Source organism: Cavia porcellus, unplaced genomic scaffold, assembly GCF_034190915.1.
Source record: "Cavia porcellus strain 051 isolate PalLab524CR breed Dunkin Hartley unplaced genomic scaffold, mCavPor4.1 scaffold_32, whole genome shotgun sequence".
Taxonomy (NCBI): Eukaryota; Metazoa; Chordata; class Mammalia; order Rodentia; family Caviidae; genus Cavia; species Cavia porcellus.
Window position 1 is genome coordinate 39,445,235 of NW_026947515.1, and position 13,366 is coordinate 39,458,600.

Below are 13,366 nucleotides of genomic sequence, written 5' to 3' on the forward strand. Positions count from 1 at the left end.
GCATCAGTGTGACCCTGGATGGCTGAGGAGGGATCTCTTTTGTGTCCCCGGAGTCCAGCCCCCATTGGCTATGTGTCCCTGCATCCACCCAGTAGGTGCTGTGTGCTCAAAGTTGAATCAGAAGTTAAGGTGAAGACGTGCCCTCTCTGAGAGGCAGGCAAAGTGCTGATTCCTAGGGGGAAGCTGGATGGGATGTTTTGCATCAGGGTCTGAGGTCAGCTTCCCAGATAGGTTTGAGACAAATCTGTGCAGGAGGTTCAAGAGAAAGGCAGGACGGGAAGGGCAGGGAGAGGTAGGGGAAGGCAGCCACCCAGAAGGCCTCAGCCTGTCCCATGAGGAGCACTGAGCTTGCTTTAGAAGTTGGATTTGAGGGGCCTGGAGATACACAGCTCAACAGTAAATCCCTTGTCTAGCAGTTACAAGGTCCTGGGTTCAATGTCTAGCTTAAAACAACAGGATAGTTGGTTTTGAGGCAGGGGATTTGGCCAGCCTTTGAGATCCCCATTCCCTCCTCCCACCTCAGGTGTTGCTTCGGGGCAACCTATCTCCTTCTGGTACCCACTCCAACATATGGGGGAAGGAACCAAACTGGTGACCGCATAGCAAAGGAAGCATTTTAGTTGAGACTTGAGGGATGCATGGGACGCGATTTCCAGGGATTGGGTGGGAGATGGCAGGGACACACGACCTGCAGAAGGCTTGTTCAGAGCTCACTGTGGGACATTCACTGGCCTTTGGGTGAGGTCAACAGGAAATCAGTCTGGACAGGCAGACAGGGCTGGGATCCTGGAGCGCCTTGCCAGGAGGACGTTGGAGTGTGTCAGGAAGGGGATTTTCACACGTGAGTGACCAATTGCGAGAGCTGGGCTGTGGGGCAAGTGGTCTGCTGGCTGTGTGTGGAGAGAGACAGGAGGCCGGGAAATAGGGAGGAGGAGACATGGGCTGAATGAGATACAGAAAAAGAGAGGAGACAGATGTGACAGGGAGATCTGTGGAGAAATCAGTTAGATTAGGATGGAGGGAAATGAGGCCTGGGAAGTAGGGTGGATCCTGCCTCTGGGTCTCTGGTGGCCGGGCACCCAGGAGGACAGGGCTCAAAAGGAGAGCCCGGGCTGACCTTAGGGATACAGAGGCACAGTGGCCTCCAGGGAGGGCCAGTCCTACAGCAGAGGAGAAAAGAGGTCTCCTTGGAAAGGGGCTGAGGCTAAGGCACACCTGCTTCCTAGGGAACCCCTCACTTTTTTTGGATACTTATCTCAGCCCCACTGTGTGTTTTCTGTGCCCTCGAGGCTCGGTGACATCTCCATCTGTAACCTGGCGGTCTTGTTCTGCTCTGCATTGACATCCTAAGCATGCTACACTTGTTAACTCACTAATGCTCCGTTTCAGCTCTGTTAAGCCCCATTGTCATCCCTGATTCCGGAGAATGACAAAATGAGAGCTTTGGCTGCGCTTGAGGCACCCAGTTAAGCCATGAATGGCTGCCCACGCATGCCTCCCAGAGGTCACTTGCAGGACATCTTGCTGATCTCTCCATAGCCAGGGTCCCCTCCATCTCCTCCTCCTTCCCATCCTCTTCCTCCTCCTTTTCCTCCTCCTTCTTCTCTGGCTCAGAAAGGCCCCTGCACCCCGCTGGCAGACTTGCTGCAGGGCATTCCCCATCAAAGACCCCACAGCACTCTGGGTTTTGGTCACCTCCTCCTGGCTGCTTCCCTGACTGGCCTCAAGTCTGTTATTTCTCCCTTAAGACAGGAAAAAGACATCCTGAAACCCATCAAAGCTGGGAGGCAGGCTTACCAGGGCCAGGGAGACCAGTTAGCCCAGTTCCTATGTTTTAGATAAAAAAGCAGAAGCCAGAGAGGCTGTGTGGCTTGGCCAGAGCTACACAGCAATTTAGGAAGAAAGCTGAGAAGGGAATCTGCAGTTAATCACTTGAATCCCAAATGAGCGAAGCCATCAGAGGGTTGTGTTTGTGTTTTCAGTGTTGAAATAGTTGCATTTTCAGTAATAGACCCTGTGAACGAGTCGTTTCCTTGTACATGTAGGTCTGGCTCACAAACAACTTCATGCTGGAGGTTATCTGTGGGCACCCAGCATCAGTGCCCCTCCCCTGGCTGAACATCACTGTTGAACTGATTTGACAGAGGGAGAGGCACCAAGAAGCTAAGGAACTTGACCTAGGTTATACTAATGTTAAGAGGCAGAGCTGGGATCCAGACTCAGCCAACTGCTGTTGGCAGTAGAAGATAACCACTGAGCTATCCAGCCCCTGCAATGACCGTGGAAATATAGTCACAGAACTTGACACAGGAAAAGACAGTACAGTATGACTTCATCTTGTTTCAAAGGTGATCTTGTGTCTGGTGAGCAAGTGGACTTGTGGATACCAAAACGTTGGTAGTAATGACCTCCAATGCTCATTTTTTTCTGTGTTTTTTATAGTAGCAGAATGAGAAAGCACTGTTTTTATCACTAAGGTTGTTTAAGAAGGCTGCACCTAGCAGTGAAGTGGGTACGGTGGCCCTGAGGGGACAATAATGCAGCTGCGGTGTTAATTGTGTTTCTGATCTGCTGCATGGTTGAACAACAGAAAGGGGTGAGGTGGCTTTAATTCAAACAAGACACAGAAGAGCGGAATGGGGAATGTTCACGGAAATCATCCTGATGGCACAGGACCCTTTCTTCTGGCAGATCCTAGACCAGGGCTTCTTTGGGGCTTCGGGTGACTGTGGGCATTTGGGGTGAAGTGCTCAGTCTGCAGCTTGGGTGCCAGGACTGGAGTCCTGAGGACAGCGGATGAGTGGGGGTGGGAGTTAGTTAGGAGTTGGGGTTCTGGGGATGTTTCAGAGCGCCCCACTCCCCAGCCCGGCTCCCTGCACCGGAAGCCCACTTCCTCTGGCCCTGCCCCAGGGAGAAGGCCCCTAGCAAAGAGAAGCCACATGTTACAGGAGAGGAGGGAGCGGGGTTCTGTGTGGCCAGGGCAGGGGAGGAAGGGGACGGCCAGTCTTATTTTTCCTGCCCTGATCATCTCGTGCTGCTCTGTGACACTCGGGTTCTGCCCTAACAGATTCTCATCATGATTTTGTTCTTTCTTTGACCAGAGACCACCTGGGAACGCCCCAGCAGTTCTCCTGGGATTTCAGCCAGCCCTGGCCCTCACAGGAGCTCTCTGCCTCCAACAGGTACTGTGTGCGCACTCACTGGGCAGGGCCAGTGTCGGGTCACACCTGCCTTCCTCCAAAAGGCCCAGACTCTGGTCTCAGGGCCCAAAGTCCGGTGTGGACTGCTGCAGACCAGCGCGGGGAAAAGGTCATGCTCGAGGCCCTGGAAGCCTGTGGTAGGGGGCGACACCCTGGCAGTGCCAACAGCAGCACTGGTGGCTTCACACCTTCCCTGCTCAGGCCTTAGCACAAAGAAGTGGCAGGGAGAGGTGACATGTCACAGCTATTCCCTGAAGAGGGCCACTCCATGAGGCTCTTGGGGGATCAAGAAGTCAAAGATAAAAAGGAGAGGATTTTTTACAGGGCAATTTTCAAACAGAACATTCTGGAAAAAAAGTGATAGGATGTGAGTTCTCTGTGTGCAGAGGTGATCAAGTGGGAGGTAGACATCACTGTACTAGGTTGGAGGTTTGTCCAGGGATTTCTAGGAGACATCAGGTTCTGAGATTTCAGGAGATGGCATGAGGGACCTCCAGCAGGGAGAACAGCTCCAGATTTCAGTCTTTTTAGAATGTCACTTCTTCCAGGAACCCTTCCCCACTATTGGTTCAGAGCTCAGATCCACTCACTCTGGGTCATAGCTGTGTGCTGTTTTACTGAGCTCAGAGTTTTTCTCTATTGGTTGTCCATCTGTCTGTCTGTCTGTCTCTCTCCTCTGTAGTGCCTGGGATTGAACCCAGGGAGTACTGAGCTACATTCCAAGCCCTTTTTCCTTTTGTTCTGAGATAGCCTCTCACCAAGATGCCCAAGCTGAATGCCCAGTCTTCTCCCTCAGCATCCCAAGTAGCTAGGATTATAGCAATGTGCCATGTGGGGGATCAACCACACTTGCTGGTTTTTACGTTTACGAGTTAAGATAGAGCTGGTGTGGTGGTGCATGCCTATAATCCCATCATTCTTGGAAGCTGAGGCAGGAGGATTGTGAATTTGATCCTAGTTCAGACAACTTAGCAAAACCCTATCTCAAAATAAAGACTTATAAAAAGGTTGGGGATGCAGCTCAGTGTGAAAGCCTTGGGTTCAATCCAATACTGCGATAGAAAGACAGACAGATAGACAGACAGACATAGATAGACAGACAGACAAACAGATGAACTTGGAGGCAAAGGGTAGCAGAATTTAAATTTTAGGAGCTTGAGAGGGTGACAAAGAGTCTAGTGGACATGGGTGGGGGACACCAAAAGGAAATGAAGGGGTCAGAATAACAGTGACATCCTCCACTTATGACAGCCATGGAGGGGAAAGAAGAGTCCTCGTAAAGCTCTGGGAAAAACCACGCATGGTGGTGCATACCTGTAACCCCAGCTTTGTGGAAGGATCTCAAATTCAGGGCCAGCCTGGGCAACCTATCAACTCAGTGAGACCATATCTCACAAACAATTTTTTTACAGGCCTGAAGGTGTAACTCAGTGCAAAGGCCACAGATTCAGTGTTTAATACCGCCAAAACAAACAAACAAACAAACAAACAAAAGGTTCTGGGAAGAAAAAAACAAAGGTCTCAGCTATTTCTCCAGCTAACGAAAGCAGTGCAGGCCATAAAGAGGAATATTCCAAGAGGCCAGGGCCTTCGCTCGCATGACAGGCAGTCTGGGCTTGTTCACTGTGGAGATGCACTTGGTAATAACAGTGTCTGATCACATAAATCATCCAGGGCTGTGAAAGTTGCCAGCAGAACTCAAAACTGGAAATTCATCACTCTGCTGATTCAAGTACGGTATGGAAAGAAAGCAGAGCATTTCCTACTGGAAACGCATATAAAATCAGATTATATAAAATAACCTTTTGGAAGAGAGCTCTCTGGTCCAGGGAGGAGTGTGGGACTTGCTGTTGGTGTCCTAAGGAGACCAGGTGCTGGAGCTGCCGGATGCCAGGAGGCCATCCAAGCATACCACCTTCTCTCTTTGCTGTCTTTGTGGGCTTTTTAAACAATAGAAATGACAGTGTGAGTGATGTAATGTGTGGCTTTATTTCCTGGTGGCTCCAGGCCAGCAGAACACTAAAAAGAAATCCCAGCTGTCTTTTCCTGCTGGTGTGGTCAGTGTGGGAGGCCCGGGCAGCACCATGGGCAGAGGGAGACTCAGACTGAGGACATGTGACTGCCTGTTCTTGGTCACCTTCCTCTTGTTGCTGAGAAAAAAAATACCTGACACCCAGAGTTAAGGAAGGTAAAGTCTATTTTGCATGCTGTTTCTGAAGGTTTCAGTGTGTAATCGGCTGGCTCCAAGGCAGGGTGGCTCAGGGCAGAGGGCAACAGTTAGGGTGACAAAACACAGCAAAAGGAACCAGAGCAAAAAGGGAGGAGCATGGATAGAAGACTCCTTCTGTCCTTTATTTGTGTTTGTAGGCCACACCCACCTTAGACACTAGACTTAGGGTAGGCATAGCACTTACACCCATAATTCCAGTCTTGGACTGTGAATCAGTCACAGATTCTAGCAGCCTGCTCCCATGACTGCATGAGGCTTTGGGTGGATATCTAGATACAAAACATAACACCACCACAGCCTGCTGCACTGGCTGGTGGGGCTGCTCAGGTGTTAGCCCCTGAGTCACAGGAGCACTTCTCCAAAGCCCACTCTGCCAGTGCATCCGCAGGCAGCCTTCAGTCCCCTCCCTGCTGTCCCCAAAAGGAGAACTAGGAGGAGCTGGCTCAGACCACTGCAGAAGCCTGCACTGACCAGCTCCCTCCTGCACCCCACAATCAAGTCAAGAGCCCCTGAACCCAGCACTGATCTGGGTCCCAGGCATTTGCAGCAGGCAAAGAAAGTCAAAGAGTTGAGGGATAGGATCAGATCTGGAAGCGGCATCACCAGGGTGACCCCGGCTGGACAGTGTGACACAGACTGAGCCCCTCCACCTCCATCTTTGGAGCCTAAAGTGATGTTTCCCAAGGCAAAGTCCATGGAACCTGAGGCCCATCAAGCGCTCTAGGAAGGGGGATTTGGAGTCACAGACACGCTTCACTTGCTCCTGAAGGCTCCAGGAAGGTCTGGGATGAATTAGAACATTTAACTCCGAGCTTCTGCCATTGGTCCATTTGCTTGTTTACAGCATACCGCATACTTGCTAAGCATCCCCGTCATAATGCTGGAGGGATTTGTGCCTTCCAGAGGACATTTGGCAAGGTCTGGAGACATTTTTGACTGTCACTATTGAAGGGAGGCAGCTGCTGTCCCACAATGGGACAAGCATAGGACAGGCCCCAGAGAAAGAGTCATCAACATAAAAGACAATAGTATGGAAGTTAGGAAGCTCTGCCCTCAGGTGGCCCCGGAAATCAGTTCAGGGCAGCTTGAGCATCCATGGGTCGTGGTCCAGTAAAGCAGGAAGTGACTGCATGGGACAGGAATAACCTGTCATCGAATATGAGACCCAGTTCTAACCCCTCCCCAAACACACACATTTTAGTACCTTGGACATCAGATACATCAGAAGACCAGCAGTGTATCCTAACTGAATCAGGAGCTTTTTTTTTCCTATCTCAGTGGTACCTAAACTGCAGGGGTCTTTACTGACCAGGTGCATTTTAGATTTTTGGATTATGACTTGTTGAAGCGGAGCCTCAGACCTATTGGTTTACTAGGTTAAGCATCAGTTGCCTAGTCAGTAACTCAAAAATCTGCAGGAGGATGGAGCGGCCTTCTTGCTTCCTGACACTTGATACTTTCTCCCTGTGACATGCAAGTGTCTGAGCATCCATCTACCCTCCAGGGTGGAAGGGAAACGAACCCACATTCATACACTAGCAGGATCCGAGCTAAATCTACTGCAGAGTAGAGGGATGGCCACATTGATATTTCTCTCTGTAGAGGAGCATTCGTGGTTATCCTTTCTTTCTCATTCAATTTTTTCTTACTCAGCTTTCAAGAGGTTGAGTTTTATTATAGGAAGAGGCACAGAGACAGAAAAGAGATTGCTTCAAAACTCTACACTTGTGTGTCTGGAGTTGCGGACTCTTGAATACTCCTTGGGGCCTCTGATCTCAACCGCTTTTATTTCATGCATTTCTGCAAAAGCCACAGTGCCAGAGTGTCAACCCTTCTGTCTCTAAAGTATGCAGGTTGATATTCTTGGTGGTGGGGCTGTCGCCCTGGACAAAACCCATCAGTGCCTGCTCTCCGGGAACCTGCAGTTCAAAGGAGTTACACAATGCACACAGGAGACAAGTCAGATACTGTTTGCTCATCCTAATGCAAAGAATAAAAGTGGAGGAATGTGACAGACAATGACTGGTAATCAAGGAAGGCCTTGGTGAGGGAGAGACATTGAGGTCTGAGTTTAAGGAGAGTGATAAGGTATAGAGCAGAGGCCCTGTGGCAGGAATAACTTTGGCAGATTTGAAAACAGAAAAGAAATCAGTGTGTCTAGAGGGTAGGGGGCAAGCTGGAGAGTGGTATGAGATGAGAGGGGAGCAGTCAGGACAGCTAAGCCAGAGGAAGGTCACTCTGCGTGTGGTGGCTGGGGAGGCATAAACAGATGGCACTGCAGAGGTGTGCTGTTTCCTGAAGAAGCCACCAGGCTGCACCTGGCTGTATGGAGATGTTCTTGATTGGCAGGAATAAGGGCAATTAGGAATTACCTGCCAAAGGGGATGGTTAGGGAAACGTGGAACACTGAGCCCCATTTCCTGACACACTGTCCCTCTGGGATACTGACGAAGGGGACCAAGAAGAAAGGGTCAGGAAGATGGGCAGAGGGGGCACCACGGACAAACCCAGGCAACCTGTGCTCAGGCAGCCTCTCTCCTGGGGAGCAGAGGATACAAAACCACAGGGCTCAGCTGTACTCCGGTGAGCTTTTGAGATCCCCAAAAGAGCCCTTGCGAGCTCAGAGTGCACTTGGATGCCAGGCTCCACAGGTTAGGAGCTGGGGAGAAAGATCTACAGGTACCTCAAGTCCCCCAGAGTCCTGCTCCACCCTGTGGATGCTGGGAGATGCTTAGGGTGAGTACCAGGCCAGGGACTTTGTGGGCTCCACCTCCCTAATGTCCCCAGGGTTAGGGAGCTGTGTTGATTCATGCTTCACTTTCCTGGGGCCATCTGCTGCTGGGCTTTCTGAATGAGAAACAATTTAAACCGCCCCCCGAGTTCTGAGACGCTTTCAAAAACTGCTGCAAATATTCGAAGTCTGCTTCGGGGATGGTTGAGTACAGAGCGAGGAAGTTGTGATGTGAAGAGAAATAGGAACAACAGGCAAAGGGAAAGAAAATGTGAGTGACACATGAGGACCTGGGCACTTCGCGCCTGAGTCACTGGGTGGGGTGAATGACAGAGCACTGATGTCTCAGAGGACTTTCCGTGACCATGGAAGTGTCCACAACTGTGGTCCTGCGTGGGAGGCACTGGCCACGCATGGGTATTGGGTACTTAGAGTATGGCTAGTTTAATTGGAATTCAATTTTTATTTGACAAGAATTTTTAAATGCTTTTGGAATAATGTTAGATTACACAAAAGTAAAAAAAAAAAATAGAGAGGGCCTCTGGATATCCTTTTAAAAAATTTCTTCTTCATCTTCTTTTTCTTCTTCTTTTCTTTTTTCTTCTTTCTTCTTTACCAAACCTTATGTATGCTAGGCAAGTGCTGTAAGCCTGAGCTGTCTCCCTCTGGCCTCAGTTTCCCCTATTCATATCGCATATTTACAGTCTATTTGTTGAAACTAAAATACAAGCATCACACATTATTATTAATTGCATGACAGGCTTTATTCAGATTTTACATTTTCCTACTAATGTTCTTTTTCTGGTCTTGGATTAAACCCTGTAAAGTACATTACATTTAGATTTTTACTTAAGTTTGATTTATGTTTAAATAGTCGCCCATGGCTGGTGCCTGCTGTATCTCATCACGGAGGAGGGAATGTGGAGAGGGAATCCTTTCCTGAGCGCTGGGCCTGGGAGATGCATTGAGCTTGTATGTGGGTTTTTCTTAAGGAGAGAGGAAATCTGTGACTTACCGAGCTTCTCTTGCTGGGAGTTTAGGGGAGGGTGTTTCGCGAAAGTGGATTTGAGATCTGGCTCTGCCCAGTCCTCAGGCTCAAGCCCAGCCAGGGAGCCTCCTTAGACCTCCCCAAGCTTCTGGAGACCCGGGGTGAACAGAAGAGGAGAGAGTGCGTATTTCTGCAGAAGTCCACAGTCGGGGAGCGCTTGCCTTTGAGCTCAAGGAGCTGGCTGAAGTGTGCAGACAGGTGGCTGGGCATCCCCTCCGCAGAGGCCCTGAAGAAGAGGCTGCAGACTCTATTCCCTCCCTGGATCACAGCTGCTCCAGCTCAGGAAGCCCTAACTAACCCCTCTATGGAACCACAGCGGGCCCTGCCCTCCATGCAGACTTAGCAAAGGGCTGGACCCAGAGCGGCCTCCCCAGCTCTAAGCCAGATCTGCCCCCTGACTCCTGGAAGGGCCAGGCTTGTGTGTTCTGTGGCACATGCTCTTGGGGATTGAGACACCATGGGCAGAATGTTTGGGGAGTAGAGTTCGCATCTTAGCCTGAGAGGCAGACAACAATTTCTGGAACAGAGGCTGTTCGTGTAAAACTTGTCCCCTAAGTGGACTGGGGTACCCTTTGGATACCCTGCAGGTGAGTGGGCTAGAGGGTAAAGCACAAGGCTTTACAGGGCATGGAAAGGGAGAGGAGACACCTTTTGCTGGCATACTGCACACACAACTGATTCTAGAACCTTCCCAGCTTCAGAATCTTTGTTCCCTTGGCCCGGGCTGTGTTTCCCAAAGTGAGTTCCGTGGCAGTCTTGCTGTGCTGTGCAAAATGGACATTGTGTCCGTGTACGCTTGGGGGTGCCGCTCCCTGATCCCTGTGTGAGCTTCACAGCGCACCTCAGTGTATTTTAAAAGGGCTGCTGTCATTACTGTAAGACTGAATCATGGCGCCATTTGTCCCAAGCTCTTTGGATCATTCCTTTCATTGTTTAGCATTTATAAACACCGTGCAGGATTGGTGTTCTTTATAACACAGCTGAGGAAACATTGCATTCTGCCATGTTTAATATATAGTGGATGGATGGATGGATGCATGGATGGATGGATGAGTGAATGGATGAATGGATGGATGCATGGATGCATAGATGGATGGATGGATGGATGGATGGTTGGATGGATGGATGGATGGATGGATTTATTTCAAGAACCATGGCCTCAGAGTTCTCAGGAGTCCTAACCTGAGGAAGGTGTAAGGGAATGTCACGGGCTGATTTTCTGGTACTTTTTAAGTGTTCTCTCGGGTAATGGGGCTTGGGTTGGAACTGTTCGTAACGGGAATTGGAGCTGAGACCTGGCAGCGGGGCTCCTGGGAGGGTGAGTTCTGGGGAGCAGTAGTTGGCGCTCTTTGTTGCTTTGTCTCTGGATAATTTTTCTTATGTTCCTTTTTTCTGTTTGTATCCACTTCCTCCTATTCCAGCCTCCTCTTCTTCTCTACCCAAATATCTGTTTCCTCCTCTCATGGTTCATCTCCCAATCTCTTTCTATGGTTTGACTGCCCATAAAGAATTGAATGGGCAGGGGGCTGTATTTATGTTTATTTTTGAAGTTACCAACATTACTAGATAGAGGTTTTGCTCTCCCTTTGAAACTCAACACCTCCTGGGTTTGGCGTTTAGCATTTGTTGCTTGTACGACAAAATGCATTCCTATGGTTATCGACTGATTCTTAACCAGCTTTACTGCCCCCTCCCCCTCCCCAAGATGGGAGACCTATAAAAGCGCTCACTGGGACCTGGACTGCTTTGCAGCGGACCCCTGGTGAGTTGGGAGCCCAGAGAATGAGAATGCCAATGCCAATGCTTGTGGGCAAGGCTGCCATGAGGGACCGGGCCCAGCTGTGCTGATCTCCGCTGACCAGCTTCCTGATCGTGCCTGGGAGTGTTAGACAGAAGCACAACAAGACAGGGCGGCTTCTGTTAGAGGGAGCTGCTGTGCGGAGAGAAATGGTCAAATGGAAAATTAGTTTTTCTTTCCCAGTAATTGTTTTGACATGAGTAGTAATTAGCCAACAGATGACAGGCCAGAACTGAAGTGGGAAACGTGACTGGGTTAGCTGGGGCAGAGTGTCTCTCTGCACAACACGGTTCCTGGCTGTGCCCAGAGCGTCAAGCCCGGCGGGAACCAGGGACTGGAGAGGGCAGTCCAGCTAGGGTGCACTTTGAGGTCCTGGGAAGCGGGTAAATAGGGCTGCGAAGGTCAGCCTGGCTCTCAGGGAGCCGGGAAACCACCCTGGTTTCCTGGATGCGGTGGCATCAAAGACAGTCACCTTCCCTGCTCTGGTAAAGCTGTGTGCGCTTCGCTTTCCTCACCAGACCGACTGTGGCTCGCTTTTTTGTGGTGCGTGTTTGATTTGGGTAATTTGGGGTCATTTGGCTTTGTGTGTAAACCGGGAAACCTGGCACGTGCGTCTACACTGCGGTACCGTCTGTGCCTGGGCATTCGCTTCAACACACTTGTATGAATTTGCCTGGAACACTCTCTGGGCGCAGTGTCTTATGCAGAGAGTAATTTTTCAAAGGTTTTACTCTTTTTTGGGGCATTTCTTGTGTTCTTTGAAGTCATTGTGGTAATTTGAATCTTATGGAAGGTTGGTTTTTATTAGCATAGAATTAGAAATTATATGCTCATGTATGCACAACACTAACAAAAGATCTGTACTTATTGTACTCATGTGTGCCTTCTAATCCCTAAATCTGACTATCTGTGCTCACTTTCAGATTAGGCTGGCTCTTCTTTCTTTATTACTGTGATTCCTACTGGTGGGCATCTGTCTCTCTCTCTCTCTCTCTCTCTCTCTCTCTCTCTCTCTCTCTCTCTCTCTCACACACACACACACACACACACACACACACACACACCCAGCTCTGGGTGTAGTGCTTTCTTGTGTACTAATTCATACATTTCCTTTTTTTCTTCCTTTTTGGTACCGGGGATCGAACTCATGACCACATACTTGCAAGGCAGGCAGGCGCTTATGCCGCTGAGCTAAATCCCTGGCCCCTAACTCATACATTTCTGTCGATATTTCATTCTCTATTTTTCTTTGGTTTATTTCATCAGCCTTTACGTTTTTTTCCCCTAAGGTCTTAAACTGAATATTTAGTCCATTTATTTTTGTTCTTTTGGGTTTGGTAATGAAATAATGAAAGTTATGTATTCTCCTCCAAGATAATTTGGACTTTATTTCCATTTTTTTTGTATGCTCTTCGTTAGTATTTTCCCGGTGCATTGTCTTCTGTGAAATTTCCAGATGTTTAAGGAGTTTGGATATTGGGGACTTTGTGAATTTATTTATTTTTCTCATGATTCACATCCACTTTTAATTTTTTTTTTTTAAATCTCTCTCTCTTTTTTTTTTTTTTTTTGTCTTTTTCCTTTTTATCGGTACCGGGGATCGAACTCATGACTGCCTGCTTGCAAGGCAGGCGCTTATGCCGCTGAGCTAAATCCCCAGCCTCCGCACTTTATTGTTTTTTAGTCAAAGAATGTGGCCCATATTACTTTTCTCTTTTGCCATTTATTGATGACTTTTTGGTGACTAAAAGGTAGCCAGCTTTTTCAATGTTCTATGGCTTGTTAAAAAAAAAAAAGTGCTATTTGTGTTTATAGACCTATTGTGTTCAATAGACCTATTTCAATCAGCTTTTAAAATTAGACTGTTGAGATCTCCTTTGTGCCTTACACTGCATTTTCATCAGCCCCAGACTGAAGCAGACTAAACTTTCTAGCGTCTGGGTTTTGTTCACTGCAGTGCCGTATTGTTTGATAAGTAACATCTTGTCTGATGCCTCCCCTGCAGCTTCCTGCCAGTCTGCATGTACCTCCTCATCCCCTCAGCATCCTTCCTGATTTTGTCGCCCACCTTCCTTTTATGGTCCTGAGATTGACCCCAGGGCCTTGATGTGTGCTGTGCAAGTGCTTTACCCTGGAACTGCATCACGAACTCTTTAAAACAAGGCCACACAAGTTACTGTGGGTCTTCCCACTGTGGATCGTCCTGCATCAGCCCCCTGAGTAGCTGGAATTATCAGCCTGGCCTCACTTTCCCAGCTGCTTTTTGTTTTGGGGTTGCATGCTCCTGAGGGGTACGGGTGTGGATCTACCCACACAAGCTTAACTTGTTATTTCTTTTGGCTTCTGTGAGCCACTGCAC

The 13,366-nt window shown here is 48.9% G+C and overlaps 1 protein-coding gene across 8 annotated transcripts in view; it reads left to right on the forward strand.

The window, feature by feature from the left end:
• The window catches only part of Gas7 (growth arrest specific 7), a 222,413-nt gene that overhangs the window by 161,661 nt on the left and 47,386 nt on the right, over nucleotides 1-13,366 (forward strand). For all 8 annotated transcript variants that reach the window (XM_013148709.3, XM_013148708.3, XM_005002088.4 and 5 more), the window contains exon 3: nucleotides 3,102-3,182. In XM_013148709.3, coding sequence (XP_013004163.2) covers nucleotides 3,102-3,182 — 81 coding nt within the window. The remainder of the gene's footprint in view (nucleotides 1-3,101; nucleotides 3,183-13,366) is intronic.